At 40.9% G+C, this 14595-nt stretch overlaps 1 protein-coding gene across 1 annotated transcript in view; it reads left to right on the plus strand.

Moving 5' to 3' along the window:
- Positions 1-14595, plus strand: part of LOC107043966 — a 231473-nt gene that overhangs the window by 122508 nt on the left and 94370 nt on the right. The window contains exon 6 of the mRNA XM_015265693.1: positions 3106-3281. Coding sequence (XP_015121179.1) covers positions 3106-3281 — 176 coding nt within the window. The remainder of the gene's footprint in view (positions 1-3105; positions 3282-14595) is intronic.

Genomic DNA, 14595 nt, shown 5'->3' on the forward strand with positions numbered 1-14595 from the left:
GTTCTTGATATTTTAGAAGGCAGGTCCTGAATCTTTCTCCTTGTTTTTCCTTCAATAAATCACATGAATTTTCACATAGTGGAGATAAAAATTCAGGGATATTCGAGGAAAATTCAGGGATCTTCTGGGAAACAATTTGTCTAACAGAAATCATCTTTCGAGGATTGTTGATATCGAATTTCCTATTGACAATCGATTGGAAATCCTCCAAAAGACCCGATTTATAGAGAAAATATAATCCTAGAATACAATCGTCTCTAATATTAGCAAAAGCTGCGTCAAGAACGGTAGTTGAATTATCAGTGGAAATGGTTACTTCGTTGGTAGCTCGATGAGGAAATTTTTCACCAGAAACGGTTATGATAATGATGCGTTTGGTGGAATCCTTCAATCCTGTTAGATTATTATTAAAAATCTTGGGATTAATCAAAGTTATATCAGCAGCTGTATCAATGGTCACGGGACACGAATGATCATTAATTTTTCCTTTCAATTCTAAATTGAGAATTGGTTCGTGAACTTCATTCTTCACCGGAAAACATCGAGAAATATCAAAAATTGATTGAGTCAATTCATCACTCAACGAATTGACTCTTATTAGTTTTCCGAATTTGTGTGAGTGTTGGCTGATTTGGCTGATATGTTTTGTTGTTATTTGAGAATTCAGAATTTGGAAATTTCGATTTGAAATTCTCATTGCCATTGTTAAAATGACGATAGGGATGATGATTGCTACGATTTTGGTTGAATTGTTGAGAGGAATTATCTGATTGAAAGGATTGTCAGATGCTGTGCATTGTTTGGCATAATGGCCAAAGTGTTTACATTTGAAGCACTGAATTTTAACTTCTTAGTTAGAAAATCTGTTCTGTTTGTCACGATTTTATAAGAAATCACGATAATTGTTTTGGAATCGAGAATGTTACGAATTTGGAAACTGTCGTTTGTTAATTACACAATGAGAAATTGAATTTAGTTCAGTTGCCCTCTCAATCGCACGTTGAAAATTTTCATGGTCTTCAGATCGCAAGGTCGATTCCATTTGGGGATTATTAATTCCATCAATGAATGCTCGACAAGCAGCACGATCACGTTCTTCCTCAGAAGAACTTAAATAAGCCAAACGGCTGAGTCGATCAATTTCTTCTGAGTAAGTCACATAACTTTCGCCTTTCTTCTGTTTCCTGGATTGTAATTCATTGTAGTACATCCGAGTGAGATGTTTCTCATCAAATTTGTCAGCCAATACATGTAATTTTGTTGTAATCTTTCTTAACTTCTTCTGATAATTTACTCAAAAACAAACGAGCTTTACCGCGAAGACGAGTCAATAATTGGGTAGTTTTGGTCTGTTCCGACCAATGATTCTGTGTGGCACCAATTTCGAATTGAAGATGGTAATGACATCAGAGTTCAGAACCATCCTAAGTATGTGGTTTAATATGAGCATTTTTGTCCTGATTAAGTGGACCAGAAGTATTAGCAGTAAGATTTGTTTGAGTATTAGAACTAGAATGAGAAAAAGTATTAGGGTCAGAAGAAAAATAATTTTGTTGGGTTTCTGATGGATTCCTCGGTGGTGGGTATGATGGTATTTGGATCCATGGCGCTGACTGAGATACTTACGATATACTGGAAGAGGTTGATACGGTTCAGGATGTATGGAGAAAGCTGGAGGAACATTTAGGTACACTGGAGGACCTTGGAGAACGTTTGAAGGTCCTGGAACGTTTGAGTTGTTGAATTCCTTGTGTGTTGATATTGAAGGTTCTGGTGGATCTCAGGGATATTTGGAGTAATTAGATTTCTTGGGGCGTGTTGTTGGAGGTTCTGGCAATTTTCAGGATCGTTTGGAGCAACTGGATTCCTTGAAGGTTGTTGTTGCAGGTTCTGGAGAATCTCTGCATTCTTTGAAGCTACTGGATTCCTTGGAGGCTGTTGCTGAAGGTTCTGGGGAAGCTCCGGATCATTTGGAGCGACTGGAATCCCTGCAGGCTATTGTTGCAGCATCTGGGGAATCTCTGCATTGTTTGGAGCTACTGAATTCCTTGGAAGCTGTTGCTGAAAGTTCTGGGGAAGCTCTGGTTCATTTGGAGCAACTGGATTGTCTGGGAGATTCCGCAACACATTGAAATTATTTATTCGGGCGGCTCATCGATCCTCTTCTCTCTGTTGACGAAGCGTTTCCCTGACGTCTGTAACTACGTCCCGCAGTTGGTCCCGAAATTCATTCCAGATACGATTTTTCAACTCTTCAAGTTGAAGTGAAGCAGGGTTTTGTTGTTACAGCTCTTTATGAGACGGCACATGTGGGCGAAATCCGGCAGGAAAAGGACCAGGACGCTCCTCCAAATTGACTCGCCTGCGTCTCCCTCTCCCCGCCATAATTATTCAAAAGAAAAAAAGAAAAATTATTCACCCTTAACTGGGATTGATTTTAAAGCTACAATTAATTTGATTCCTCCAATAATTCAAAAAGGTCAGTGACAGGAAATTCAAAATAGGGCAATGGAGGGTTTGACAGCTGCATATTCAGGTTCACTTCTTCCCCTTTTTTAAAAATCCTTTTTGCACGTAGATTTTTTTTTTAAACACTTCTGACATCAATGTTGTATTCGATGAAAGAAGACGAGACAGATTGAATAAATGGTTGGGCGGTTTTAATTGATAAATCGTAAAGAGTAGTACAGGATAGAGATGTCTTGATATCGATCTCCACCAAAGGTAAACGAATGTCGAAGTTGATCAGATGATTGTCGTTACTAAGGGGGCTTCTTTTGATGTCCAGATCATAGACAAAAGAATTAGGAATTCGAAGGGGGATACACAACAATATTATTTGAAAGCTGAATGCTAAAGCTTAAATTATATGCATTTTTCATCATTGTTCTTCCATGATAAGTTATCGAATCTTTGTAATATTAATCTTCTGACGAGAACACTCACTACCACACAGAGTAAAGAAGCACGGTTGCCTGTCCCTATATATATAGAAAATTCTCATCAGATGGTTAAATTGATGTTAGACTTTGCAGCAAAAAGATACCGTATGTGACTGATTAAATAACCCAGATGCATTATCATAAAATTGCTTTTCGTTTACAGTCAGTGTCGACTGCAAGGATACACGTATTGCCGTTCAAGTACGTACTAACAAACCTTTCAATGGTCGTATCTACGCCCTGGGACGTTCTGAGACTTGTAACATCGACGTCAGCAATAGCGATCTCTTCCGGCTCGATCTGACAATGACTGGGCAGGACTGTAATACTCAGAGTGTGGTAAGTTTTACAAACTACGTGAATTTTCCATTATTCATCTTCAGGGGTACGTACAGAGTTTCCTATTTGAAATTGTTAGGCATAATATCCCTTGCAAAGAGAAGGAATAGCAAAATTGTTCAAATAAGTGCCGTAGAGTTGGAGGAGGGGAACGCAGTGCCGATGGAATTCAGGCCAATTTACCTTTAATATTCCGTAAACTAATGTGAGAATTCATATATATCAGTATTATCATTGGTTTCCGACATACAGAGGTCGTTATTATATGCCCTCCCTTACGTCTGGCAGGACAAATGAGGGGGGGGGGGATGTAGGAATCGAGGCTGTTGAGGGATGTAACGATTCACTAACAAATGCGATAGTTATAAAACAATCACAGTATATTTACAAGACATAGACTATATACAAAAAATGAAGATAGATAAAGTAAGGAGTAGGTGTTCACTCCTGAGTTATCGGCGGTCGGTGCCGGACTGAATATAATATTCGCAAAAGGCGAGAATTCGGAAACGCGTTACAATAGGTGCGAGTGAGAAGTATACATTTTATTGGCGCGTGACAGAGAGCGATGATGTCACTAATGTCCAGTCGTCTCAACTACGCACGTTGTTGTGTCCGTGCACTAATGCGTAAATGTGTGCGTCTGTAGGTGAGATGCTACATGACTCCCTGCTTTAGTAAAAAACGCAGTTTTTCTGTAACATAAAACGAAAATGGAAATGAACAAGACAAGATCAAGCACGAGCTTGAGAAATGTTTTTTTTTTTAATTTCATTTATTTTTTTGTCGCAACGACAACGAGGTCATTAGCGACAATTTACGAAAAATAGAAAAAAATAAATTACAACATAATGAAATATGAATAGATAAAAGAGAGAAAAAAAATGAATAAATAAATTAATGATTATATATTCGTGGCCATAAAGTGGCTGCTTTAAATGAGAAATATTATTTACAAGTAATATACATTTTAGATCTTGTTTATGAGCTTGGTATCTTTCGGAAATTTCTCAATTTTGGGATAACAGTGTTTACCATTTAAACAGTCCTTTAAATTATCTGCTAGTCCCGCCTCTATTCGAAATCTGTCATACTTGGAGCATGACAGAAGTATGTGTTCCATTGAGATAGAAACTGTGCACACTTCACAATTTGTCACTGGAAAGGAGATGCTCGTGGGTCATTTTGGTATGAATTGCTTTATTAGCAAAATTGCTCTTGTTATTGCAAACATCTCACATGAAAATATCGTAAAGCTTTCCAGGAGTTGGTAGATGGAGCTTTCTTCATTGAATATTACTGCACAGCCTCTATTCCCCTCCAATATAGATCCGTCAGTATAGATTTTCGTGTAGTCTGGATATTTGGTGAACATCTCATTGAAGAGATTTGGATACACTGTAGACGAAGTTTCGTTTTTGCTATCAGTCATTTCATGGAGTTCAGTGTTAATTGCGAGTGTCAAGTTATTCCAGGGTGGAATAGAGTGATTTCTTCTATTTACGATACTAAGAAGGGGAAAATCTAATTCCTGGATTGCCTGGGTGGCTCTCAGTAGAATTGGTTGGGGGAGAAATATTTTTTCCTTGAAAACTGGGTTGAGGGATGATTGGGGGATTTCTTCTAGTTTGACTATGTTTTCTGAGTCTTTTAAGGACAGAGGGATATAGGCTATGTACTGTTCCTTTCTTCTCTGATGTAGGGGTTATTCTCGGGCTTCGATCAGTATACTTGCATTTAGGCTGCTACGAATAGCTCCTAGAGCCAAACGTAGTGCTGTCGTTTGGATGGGGTCGAGTTTTGCCAGAAGGTTATGTCTTGCTGATCCGTAGATGATTGCCCCATAATCTAAATTTGAACGAATTATTGCTTGATAGGAATCACGAAGTATTTGTTGGTCTCCTCCAAAATTTTTTGAAGCCAGAGCTTTAATAGCTTGAATCCTCTTGTTGCATTTGACTTTCAAATTGGTTACGTGGCTTTTCCATGACAGGGAAGGGTCGAAGGTTAATCCTAGAATCTTCATGGGCTCTGTCTGGATTAGATCAGAGTCTCCTAGTTTAAGTTGTGCTTGGGAGGTATCTATACTCGTGGATTTGCTCATTATCATAAATTGAGATTTTGGGGCAGAAAATTTGAATCCGGATTGTTTACACCATGATACCAAACTATTTAAATTACCCTGAAGAATGTTGAGGGTGGTACTCAGATTTTTTCCAGAACATAGAAGTGTCAAGTCATCCGCAAACAGGAATTTTTTCACCGGAGCTTGGATTCTGGAGAGTACATTATTAATGGCAATCAGGAAGAGAGTCACACTAATGACAGAGCCCTGAGGAACTCCGTTTTCTATTTCAGTTTCGTCGGAAAGGTGATTTCCTACTCGTACTTGAATTTTTCTATGTTTGAGGAAATTTCTCATGTATTCCACGAGATTTCCGTGGAATCCCAATTTTTCCATAATATCAATGATCCGAGTTCTCCATACCATTTCATATGCTTTCTCTATATCCATCGAAATCATAACTACGTGGAGATCATTTGCGAAGGCATTACAAATGAGGCTGTGGACTTGTCAAGTGGTCTGTGGTTGATCGGAATTGTCTAAATCCACTTTGTTGATCATAGAACCATTTTTCTTCTTCGAGAGCCCACTTCGATCTTCTATTTACCATTTTTTCCAAAAATTTTCCAAGGTTGTACGTGAGGACAATTGTTCGGTAGTTTGAGTGGTTTGAGTGATCTTTTCCGGGTTTAGGGATTAGCACAATGGTAGCCAATCTCCAACCTTGAGGAAAGGTATGGGAATTCCACATGATGTTGTATAGTTTCAGGATATATTGAAGACTGTGGTTGCTCAAATTTTTTATCAAAATGTTTGGAATTCCATCTGGACCAGGGCTGGAGTTTCCTGAAGACGATAAGGCGAATTTGAGTTCATCAATGCTGAAGTTGGAGTTGATGCCTAAAGTGATTCTTTGGTTGAGGAGTTGTGCATGTGATTGTGAATTTTGGGAAGAATTTCTATAATTTTGTCCCACTGGAAGGTCGAACTGATTTTTGGGAGGTTTTGAAAGCTAGGAAATCTGGGTGGTAGTTTAAGTCACTAGAATTGTCTGCAAAGGTTTTTGCAAGAAGGTTGGCAATTTCAGGTGGGTTGGTGACATTTTCCTCTTCAGTATTTGTCAACACTCGAGATATTTTTGAATATTTCTGTCCTTTGAGTCTGCCAATTGCTTTACAAATTTCACTGGTTGTCATTTGTCGCTTTTTTAGTGAATATATGAGGGTTTTCATATAAATAAAAAAGGATTCTTTCATGGATCTTCTGGCTTTTGCTCGAAGTCTTTTGTGTTCGATTTTAAGTTCTTCATTACGTTTGTGTTTTTTATATCTGTTGAAGGCATGTTTGGATTCTTTGATATCTGCGGAGCATTTGTCGTTCCACCAAGGTAACGGTTTCTTTCTGAGCTTACCAGACACCAGTGGAATTTTTTGATTGGCTGCTTCAGTGATTAGATAGGTGAGCTCTTCGAGGAGTTCATCAATGGATCATGAAGAGAGTTCTGGATCTTCCAAGTTATCTATCAGTGAGTCTGAGTATTCCTCAAACCTGTCCAGTCCGCTTTCTTGAAGTTCCATTTTGGCTTATTTGCCTGTATTGAGGACGGCTCTTCGTTTCTTGTATCTACATCGAGGGTATAGTGAACGTGAATTGGGTAGTGGTCGCTGTCATTAAGGTACTCATCCATGGTCCACTCGATTTTTGAGGCCAGGTCAGCCGAGCATACTGATAGATCTATAGAGCTAAGATAACCGCTAGCTGAGCAGAAGTGAGTGGGATCGTTGGAGTTCAATAAAATCAGATCATCATCGAGTAACCATCTCTCAACTATTTTTCCTCTGCTGCATGATCTGGATGAGGGATCGCCCCAGAAGGGACTGTAACTATTGAAATTTCCAACGATTAGAAACGGATTGGGAAGTTGTTTGGTCAAGTCCTCCAGGCTTTGGAGGTCTAGCGTTTGGCTATTGGGGAGATATACATTACATATTGTTATTTTGTTGGGAATTTTCACTCGGATTGCTACAGCTTCAAGGGTTGTGATCAAAGGGATTTCCTCATTCGGTATATCTTCTTTAACATATATTGTTATACCTCCGCTCGCCCTACCACAGTCAACTCTGTTTTGGTACCAGCTTTTATACCCTCTCAACTTATTTCCTGATGGTTTGCTGAAATTAGTCTCTTGGAAGCAGAAAAGATCTGGATTATATGTGTTTTGAAGATTTTTTATGAATGTAAATCGGGCGCTGAACCCATTTAAATTCTACTAAATTAAATGCATCAATTCAATTGGAAAATGCTTGGTGTTTTATTTATTGCAAATCTGGTCGAGGGGATGATTTATCCCTATTAGAGGAGGTTTCCTCAAGTTCCTCCAAGTCAGCGACCTCCTGAGAAGTATGCCTGGTATCATAGACTTAGCGACTATGGTTTCTTTTTCCTTGATAATTTTACTCTTAACTCTTGTAAAGCGTGCCTTCATTCCATGAGAACTCATAAATGGGTACAATTTAGTGAGGGTACTAGAGACTTGGTCCAAACTGAGTTCGAAATACTTCACTACTTCAACCATTTCTTGTTTACATTTAGCTCTCTCCAGAGGGCCTATTCTCGAAATATTTCCGTGCACGGAAGTGGCTGCGTAGATGAATTGCGTATAAGAATCATATAGGCGTTCCGTCAACGAAGTCGATTCCGCGCACGGAAATATTTCGAGAATAGGCCCCCAGGAGATTAACAAGCTGGGGGAATCCAAGAGGAAAAAAGTCAGGCTTTGTTCTTATTTCCTTTTCTACAGGAGCAAGTTGCGTTAAAATGTCGGCAGGCTCATCACTAGTTTTCCTCTGTTTTTTCGGTCTTCGGGGCAGAGGTTTCTTGTTATCCTCGTTGGCATCAGAGTTGTCATCCTCCGTTTCACCTATTTCAGAGTCTGCTCCATCACGTTTATTTGTGTCAAGACTGAGTTGAGAAGTCGTAGAAGGAGATTTCGGGCGTTTGGTCGATGCTGATGGTGGTATCATGGAGATGGTGAGAGGAAGGGGTCACCGAATGAAAGAGAGTCTACAGGGAGAGTCTCCTCATCCTACATTTTCTCGGTATCATCAACTGGATTTACGTCTTGCTCTTTTCCGGACGATGTCTCGGAATTTGTTAGCCTTTCAGGACAAAATTTAGCGATGTGACGTTCCTGGTTACACTCAAAACATTTCAAGTTAGCTTAATTAATGAAAAAACGATGGTTAGTTCCACCATGGTAAACAGAGATGTTTGTAGGTAAATCTTTTGTTGAGTTTGGACTAACATAAACATTTCTGCGAGAGCAACGTACATGCTCGACGCCTTCTCCGGCATCTAATCCTGCCTTCAAGAATCTAACTGGGGAAGTGATTTCGATTTTCTTTTCTTTGAGTGCCTTCTCGATAACCGCGTGTGGGATACTGGGACGAACGTTCGAGATGATAATTCTCTGGTTCCTCTCGACGAGAGGTTTAGTCTGAAGGGACCTGTTATCGATCTTAATTGTTTTGTATTCATTGATGAACTTATCTGCTAACTCTTTTGAAGAGAGGTAGCAAGCAAATCTCTGTTTGGACATTTTGTCGACAAATTGGATGTGTTTACGTTCAACGTGTGCTGCAATTGTGATCGCATATTTCGTGGCACTGACCTTTTCTAAGACTTCGAATACAATAGCTTGATCATCGTTTGGGAACACTTCTGTTTGAGCTACGGAGACGTAGCTGGCCTTGTTTTGGTGAGACATTTTAGCTTGGATTTTATTAGGATCCTCTGTAGTCAGACGGATGCCTAAAGCAATTTGATGACCTAGAGATTCTCTGTAGTCAGAGAAAATCCCCAAAAGGGTTTATTAAAGGGTAAAAGCCCTTTAAATTGAGAAGTTTGTTGGATGAAGAGAGGATTTCCACTTTCTTCATACACTGAACACTATTCACTCTATACACTCTACGATAGTTCGGGCAAAAGATAAACACGCAGATCGGTGTGAACATACGTCCGAACTCTATGGCTGCTGCCTCAAGACTGTTGAGAAATATTGTTGATGGAGGTAACTGTGGCACCCTAGCTACTGCTAGGCGTGGGCTGGTCTCCAGGGTGTTGATATGCTGAGACGGTCGTGAGCTTGAAGTGGTGTGTGTTTGTTCGTGTTCGCCGTGTGTTGCGAAGGCGCGTGTGTGCATGCAGGTGTGTGTGGTGCCTCTCGATGATGTGTATCGAGAAGGATGGATGCTCCGGTGAAGACGTCTTTCGGCGTTCGATGTGACGTCGCGTATTCCAGGGAGCGAGTTTCTCGATAATGCTTGGCGGAGATGAGCTCGATGAGTCGGCCCGGTGTGCTCGACGCTGCCATTAGAGGTGTTCTCGACGATGCTTGGCGGAGATGAGCTCAATGAGTCGGCCCGGTATTCTCGACGCTGCCATCGGGGAAGTCGCGCATGAAGTTACTTTCTTCTCTCCCTCCTGCGTGGATATCGCTGGGAGCCCTATCGGGCGAGGTTTCTATCCTCGTTGGCCCGAATGGCCGTGATGCGATGTAGATGTGATGTGACTGCGGGTGAGGTTACCATTCTCGTTGGCCCGCGCCGTGCGTGCAGTGTCTGTTCTCGCTGTATGTAGTCTCATACCAACGGAGTCTCTGGTCCTCCTGGTGGTAGAGTTGATGTTACCTGCATTTGTGTATGATTCTCGACGATGCTCTAGCCGAGATGAGCTCAGTGGATCGGCCCGATGATCTCAACGCTGCCATTGCTGTGTTTTGACATGAGGTTACTACTACTACTGTCTTCTCTCCCTCATGCCTGAGTATTGCTGTCCTCCAGCTACTCGTCATGACCTGTCGTTACCGTGGTTGTATTCGCGCGGTTGTCATCGTTTCGCAGTTAAATCGGAATAAAATAAAATCAAAGAATATGAAACACGGAACAAAGGCGTTATACATCCTTGTTATCACCAGCACAGTACAACGTCTTTGGTACTCGGCGATGTGCCGGTGTGAAAAACAAAAATAGCGCATTCAAAGGCATTTTTTTTGTTTTCGCGCTTGGAATGTTCTAGAACTCACGTGACGCCCGTTTGTATAATACAACAACCTCGATTCCTACATTGGTGACCCCGACGTGATCTAATTAGGGAAATTGGATGTTTTATCGACAAAAGTGAAAACTCCTCGAAACCACGTGCATTCATCATCGAAAGTTTATTCCTGTATCCCAGTGAGTTACTCCTATCCTGGTGAGCATCCACGCATCTTTGACATTCCAGTGCCGCACATTCCGCGAGTTCGAGTGTTAGATTTAATCCCCGCGATAGAAAATCGTAAAATTTCGTCGCATGGGTACCCAACGGCATTATACAAACGGGCGTCTCGATTTCAGCTATTGGTGTAACCGCGTGTCGCGTGATTTTGTTTTTCTGGCATTCCAGGCAGTGTTTGGTCTATTCAGAGCAGTCTTTATTCATGCTGGGCCAGACGTAGCGTTGCGTGATGAGGTTCCGTGAACCTTTGCATCCAAGATGAGCCATTGAGTGCAGCGAGTTGAATACTTGGTGTCTCAGCTGGGCAGGCACATAATCACATCACAGACCTCACGATCAATGGGGCAGACGTCGCGGTTAGACTATATACAAAAAGTGAAGATAGATAATGTAAGGAGTAGGGGTTCATTCCTAAGTATTCGGCGGTCGGTGCCGGACTGAATATAATATTCGCAAAAGGCGAGAATTCGGAAACGCGTTATAATAGGTGCGAGTGAGAAGTATACATTTTATTGGCGCGTGACAGAGAGCGATGATGTCACTGATGTCCAGTCGTCTCAACTACGTACGTTGACGTGTCCGTGTACTAATGCGTAAATGTGTGCGTCTGTCGCTGCGACGCTACGGGGGGGGGGGTAGCCAATCAGTGTTTTCCATTAATCAACTGATCAATTGAGAAACCTGACAGTTTGTTAAATGTCGTTCACCTGATATCCTCTATCCTTGTTTAAGTTGTTAGAAATCTTATGGATCTCCAGGCCTTCCCGATATTTCCTTTGGAAATATCTTGAGAATTGTGGGTCCAGTAACCATCTAGTGTTCAGCCAAGGCACATTGTTGGTGCTCCTTGATTCGTATACCGATCTTTCTCCTGGTTTCTCTAATGTACACTTTCTCGAATGAGCAAGGACTCTCATATATCCTGTAATACTTAGGGGCGGTCATGGATTTTTTGCATTCGGCAACATTTATCCGATGTTCTTCAGAGGTTAGAAAATCATTTGGATGTTATGTTGGCCTAGGATCTCCCCTATGCAGTCTGTAGTAGCTTTTAGGTAAAGAAGAACGGACCCTGTGGGTCTTTTCTAGTTTTGCTCAGGAATAGGCTTCCCTTATGGAGCTGATAGTTTGTTCCGTAGCCTATTTCTATCCTTCGAATTTGCTGGATCTTGTACCCATCTTGGCACAGAGCATTTTCTACGAAAGTAATCCTGCTCTGCTACGTGGTCAGTCGACATAAGTACCACGACCTACATACGCCAGAGTTATAAGATCCCTTGGTCATGCAGAAAAGTGTACATTGGAAGAAGCAATGATTCTCAAAAAATGGTCACCTGGAATAGTCTACCCGGACGGAACACAAAATGGATACTGGATATACTATTCAGTTTGACCAAGTCACAATGCTGGCTAACTGCCAAAAATATTCATAAAGGAAGTACCGGAAACACCTGTATGCCCATGAAAATTCCATCAAAAGAAACAGTGATACAAGAGAACAGGTGAACGTCATTTGGGAAACTATCTTCCCGGTTTTTTAATTGATAAATTCTAAGTCTTGATACAATAACAATTAGGTGTACAAAAAAACGTCCTATTTGATTGCGGTAACCGTCGGTTTATCACTACGATTCGTGATAAATGTCGCATTAGTCAAGACAGAAAAATTAATTAATCATGTTAACATTGCAAAACAACCGAGTTTCAAATAGGTCAAAATCGAAATCTAAAAAATCAGGCCCGCTCGCGCGCTCACTCATTGCGGTATGACCGGTAGGGGTGGGTGAAATTGGGTGTGACCCATTACGGGTCGAACCAATAACTTCCCGACCAAGTCTCTTTCCTCCATTCATTTCCGAAAAATCGAAAATTGTGATGAACTGCTGAGTTAATGTCTTCCAGAATTCCATAATTTGTGCGTTACATCAAGAGTCATCGTTTCTAACAACAAAACTTCAAATCGCATCGTTATGCATGAAGAAATGATCTCGTTTACGTGAAAAAGTAAATTTTCGACTTTTTTCCAGGTGTTTTTTTGGAAAAAACTGAAAAAACGCTGAGACGATCGTTTCTATAATCTAATCAGGTTCAAGTATAAGTTACATAAAAATACGGCGAATGAAAAAAAAACTAGCAAACAGCTGAGACTATTTTACTCAGCATTTTCAGTGGTCGTTTAATGTAGATCAGATCAGATGTAGTGTAATGTAGATCTTCCTCTCGAGGGAAGACTCAGAACGTCAATAAGGTTTTTCCTACCAGTTTCAGGATCTAATTCAACGAGAATGGCCCCTAAACCGAAATCACTTGCGTCAGTATACAAAATAAATGACTGTCCGGGTATTGGGACGGATAGTCGCGACGCGTCTGCTAGAGCTTATTTGACTTCGTTACATGCCTTTTGTTCTACTTCAGTTCATTTCCAGGGAACTTTCGGACTTTTCAATTTATTCAATGGCCCTTGTACCGTTGTGTCGGTCCTTGTTTCGGTGGTACCAGTTGTCAAGACCGTTAAATTGACGAGGCTGTGTCCGATCTTTTAGCACGGGGAAGTCAAGAATGGGCTGAATTTTCTCAGGGTTAGGTTTCATCCCAAACACGTCATTAATATAGCGTAAAAACTTGACTTCTTTGCAGGCAAAACTGCTCTTTTCTATATTGACAATTAATTTGGCTTCACGGAACACTTCGAAAACTAAGGACAAGATTGAAAGCTGTTCTTCAAAATCTTCGCTTACGATTATCCAATCGTCGAGATAAGTGAAAACTGTGTCAACCCATTTATTCGGTAGCTTGCGGTCATAAATCAGTTCCTTCAACCGTCTCTTGTGGTGATCTATCAACCTTTGAAAGGTTGAGAATGCACCCGTTAAACCGTAAGGCATTCTTAGCCACTCAAATTGGCCTTTGCCTTCAACTACAAATGCGGTATACTTTTGACTTTCCTCGTCCATGGGAATTTGATGAAAGGCTTCGCTCATGTCAATAGTAGACGTAATTTTTGCGTGATGAAGTTGCGAAAGAATTGAGCGCATGCTGTGTAAAGGGTAAGCGGGTTTTTTGGTTTGACGATTGACTGTCTTATAATTGATACAAAACCTGAGACCTTCTATGGTTTTTGGAGCAACAACGAGTGAGGTAGCCCATTCACTATTGCTCCATATTACATAACCTTTCTCTAGTAATCTATCGATCTCTTTGTCAATGAACTTGCGGATAACTTTACTTCGCCGATACGGTTTTTGACGGCAAGGTCTTGGATCACTTAATTCAATAGTGTGTTTGATGAGATCCATTTTACCGGTACACTCTTTGTCAAACTTACTGAATTCAGTATCCAAGAAGATCTTAAGTCGTTGAGATTGTTCTATGGAAAGGGCCTTCAATTCGGAAGGGAATATGAACGAGTGTGACAGAGGATAAGCCTGTTTGCTGTCTGCCAGCGTCCACGTCCTAGTAAATGGATCAACAAGGACTTTGAAGGACATCCAGAAGTCCAATCCGAGTATCAGATGATCGGACAAACCTGGCATTACGCTCAGCCCTTCAGGTCCAAATACGTCACCTACGTCGATAACAAAGGTACCACCTTGTGTCTGTACAAGAGACTGATCTCCCAGACGAACTCCTGATGATAAAGATCTGTCGGGTTCTAATTCATGAACTTGATACTTTTTTACGCGGCCGTAGGCTGAAACACTGAGGAAAGATCTGTCACTCCCGCTATCAACAATACCTTTAATTTTCTCTCCAAATATCGAGATTTCAACTGGAATTCTGACAGGTTTTGTTGATTCTTTCAAGTAATCACTACCGTGAAAAATACGTCTTTGTGTGAGTCGATAAACCATGTGGGATGGCAACAGAGCAGGCCTCCAGTCTTTCAGTGACTTTTGACAGCTAGAAGATACTAAAACGTCAACCTATACGTACAGTTCCCTCATCTTTCATCGTTGTCAGAACTACTTGGCT

This window comes from Diachasma alloeum, unplaced genomic scaffold (assembly GCF_001412515.2).
Source record: "Diachasma alloeum isolate Michigan unplaced genomic scaffold, Dall2.0 Dall_scaffold_00649, whole genome shotgun sequence".
Taxonomy (NCBI): Eukaryota; Metazoa; Arthropoda; class Insecta; order Hymenoptera; family Braconidae; genus Diachasma; species Diachasma alloeum.